The following is a 3,297-nucleotide window of genomic DNA, read 5'->3' on the forward strand; positions in this document are numbered from 1 at the left end:
GCAGTTGAGAAACCACAAATAGGACATGGCAAGCCTGCAAGAAAAGACTGTGATTGAAGGGCATCAGACAGAGTTTTCAGGTTTCCCTTTAGGAGATAATGGCGTGGTGGTGGTGTGCATCAGTGCCACAGACAGGCTGCACTGGACAGAGAACACCTCTGAGCTTGGGGTGGGGTGTAAGATGGAGGGATGCTTGGACACTCTGAAAAAGGAAGAATGTCCATCAGCATCAGAGCTGATCCACTGGAGCTGGAGCTGAGGGTAAATAGACAATTTCCCCACGGTTTTTCCCAGTCCTTCTCTCACACTGGTGCTTGCTGCAGCATCCAGCCACTGCTCTGTGCATTTTGCCTTCTCTCAGGGGTAGCCAGAGAGCCTTAACTTTGCAGCATTGCTGTCTTTCTGTCTGGCCTCTTCTCTGAAGAGCCTCTACCTCTCTCACTTTCCCTGTCTCCTTTTAACTGCAATAACTTTCTCTTTTACAATATTAATATGTCCTTGAACCAATCTAACCTGCTTCAGAGTCAGTCTGTGTGTGATTGCATTCCTCTGTGATAAGTCTCTGGACACAGGCAGAGTTCTCACTCTGGGCATTTGGCTTCTTTTTTCTTTTTTTTCTTTTTTTTTTTTTTTTTCTTTTTTTTTTTTTTTTTTTTTTTTTTTTTTTTTTTTTTGGTTTGTTGGAGGGTGGAAGTTGTCAGATAATTCAGAGAGACCCAGGGTCTATAACAGCTTCTGCACCTCTCTCAAGTGTGCTCTGAGAAAAGTGTAGGAATTGTTTTGACTGGAGTGAGGACTCAGTCTCACAAATGGAGCTTGGGACTCCTTTTACATGGCCAGGATTTTTAATTTGTGGTTACTGTGGCTGCTTCAGTCTTTTACAAGAGGTTTGTTGCTGGTATTGCCTTGTAATGTTAGCAAAGCCAAACTGACACATGTTGTTTTCCAACATTTCCCAAAACAGGTCTTTTCTTTTTCTGCCATCAATGATGTCTCAATGAACCACACAACTGTAGTGGAATTTGTCCTCTTGGGACTGGCTAGCAGCCACCATTTGGAGATCGCCCTCTTTCTGTTCCTTGGCATTGCCTATTTCTTCATCCTGCTTGGAAACATTTCTGTCATCACCATCACTCTCACGAATAACCTCCTCCAGACCCCAATGTACTACTTCCTCAGGAATTTTGCCCTTTTGGAAATCACTTTCACCTCCACATTCCTTCCCAGCACCCTGTACAGCCTCCTGACACACAGGAAGATGATTTCCCTGCCTGGTTGCTTCCTTCAGATGCTGTTTTTCCACTGCCTGGGTGCCTGCACGCTTTTCCACATGGCAGTGATGTCCTTGGACCGCTATGTTGCCATTTGCCGCCCTTTGCATTACACAGCCATCATGAACAACAGGCTTTGCCTGCAGCTGATCCTGAGCTGCTGGGCACTGAGTTTTCTCTCCATGTTTCCTCCCACCATTATGATCATGCAGTTGCCATTTTGTGGCCCCAATATCATGAACCACTTTTACTGTGACGCTTCCCTGCTGTTGGAGCTGTCCTGCACAGACACAAGCTTCATCGAGAAGCTGTTGTTTATCACACTCATTATCATCCTCCCTGGCACCTTGATAGTAACTGCTGTTTCTTATGGCTGCATTATTGTCACCATCTTGCACATACCATCATCTGCAGGCAGGAGGAAGGCATTTTCCACTTGCTCAGCTCACCTCATCGTAGTGACGGTGTTTTACAGCACTTGTATTTATAGGTACATCCGCCCAGAGCAGCGAGGTGGGCAGGACTCTGACAAAGTTCTTTCCTTATTCTTCTCTGTGCTGACTCAGACTCTCAACCCATACATCTACTCACTCAGGAACAGGCAAGTCAAGCAAGCTTTAAAGGAGAGAGTTCTGAAGTTTTCTGGCTCCCTGGGGCAAATGTGAACGGTGGAGTATCCCATCCAAGTATCTGAATTGTTTCCCAGATGCAACATCCGTATTGTGAATTAAAGATGCTGATTTCAAATGCTTTTTGCTTTCTATATGTCATGTAACTCCTTCTGTTGGCAACGAAAATATGCCAGCACAGAAAATATTTTCTAGTCTTCTGTTACCTGGTATCAGCTTTGCCTCAGCGTTTCCCCCCTTGCTGGGATGGGTTAGCGTTAGTGAATAACCAAATTCCCACTCACACCTTCCACCCCACAGTGGGACAGCGCAGAGGCAGAAAAGAGGAGAAACAGAAACAAAAACTCTCGTAGACTGAGATAAAGACAGAGAGATGGTTTGCCAATTTCTACCAGGAGTGAAACATACTGGATTTGGGGCAAACCAATGTAATTTATTGCCAACTGAAATAGTTTAGATTGTGAGAAACAAAATTAAATCTTCAACACCTGTACTTCCCCCTTCTCTGTGCTCAAGTTCATTCATTCATTCCAGACTACTCCAGCACTGTCCCCAGCACTCAGGGTGGGTGCGGAGGGTTATGGTCAGTGTGGGGGGTTTCCCCTCTGCTGCTTCTTTCCTCGCACGTTTTTCCTCTGCTCAAATGTAGGGTCCCACAGGCTACAGAGAACATATTGAGCTACCATGCTACAAAGCAAGTACAGAAATACCATTCTTATTAATATTTTCATTTTTAGAACTTCAGCTTCCACAAAGCTGTGTTTACAATCACTACCATACACACTATACCTATCAACAAAATCCCTTGTCCTCCCTCTAATTCAATAAAGGAGAATCCTTGATCCCAAGTACAATTCATGGAACATTTTGTTTTAGTCTTAGCTGTAAAGGCATTTCCAGGTTTGGGGCTGACTTTGGCTGTGTATAGTGAATCCAGGAATCTCCACCAGTAATTTTTACAGTTGTGTTGATAGTCAGGAGAACTTGGAATGGTCCTTTCCACTTTTGTTTTAGTGGTTCTTCACTCCAAGTCTGGACATATCCCCAACCTCCTGGACAGTGAGAGTGTGGTTGAACATCCAAGGTCACTGATGATGCTAAAATAATAAACCTATGCAAGGATGGGAGTGTTTTTTCACAGAGTTTTCCATACTCGCTGAAATTGTGGTATCTGTGTGTTTTTCCCTGGGTATAATTACAGCCTGACATTGTCTCCCATAGAGGATTTCATATGGAATTACCTTCTCCTTGGAGCTTGGCTGAATTCTAATTCTCAGCAATGCCGGGGGAAGAGACTGTGGCCACTTAAGTGATGCTTCCTGTCAAGTTTGGCCAGTGGTCTGGTTGAACCTCATGGTTTTGGCCCTTTGGACACTGACTGTTCCCACTGACTGTGA

At 44.6% G+C, this 3,297-nt stretch overlaps 1 protein-coding gene across 1 annotated transcript; it reads left to right on the forward strand.

The window, feature by feature from the left end:
• Nucleotides 1-997: 997 nt before the first annotated feature.
• On the forward strand, nucleotides 998-1,936 carry LOC136301646 (olfactory receptor 6E1-like). The gene has a single exon (XM_066204768.1). The coding sequence runs from the start codon at nucleotides 998-1,000 to the stop codon at nucleotides 1,934-1,936; it is 939 nt and encodes a 312-aa protein (XP_066060865.1).
• The last annotated feature ends 1,361 nt before the right edge of the window (nucleotides 1,937-3,297 follow it).

Source organism: Chamaea fasciata, unplaced genomic scaffold (assembly GCF_029207755.1).
Source record: "Chamaea fasciata isolate MVZ Bird 193981 ecotype frontalis unplaced genomic scaffold, bChaFas1.0.hap1 SCAF_27, whole genome shotgun sequence".
NCBI lineage: Eukaryota > Metazoa > Chordata > Aves > Passeriformes > Sylviidae > Chamaea > Chamaea fasciata.

Bases quoted from the DNA above. Each gene is read 5' to 3' on its own strand.
- LOC136301646 (XM_066204768.1), top strand. From the start codon at position 998: ATGAACCACACAACTGTAGTGGAATTTGTCCTCTTGGGACTGGCTAGC.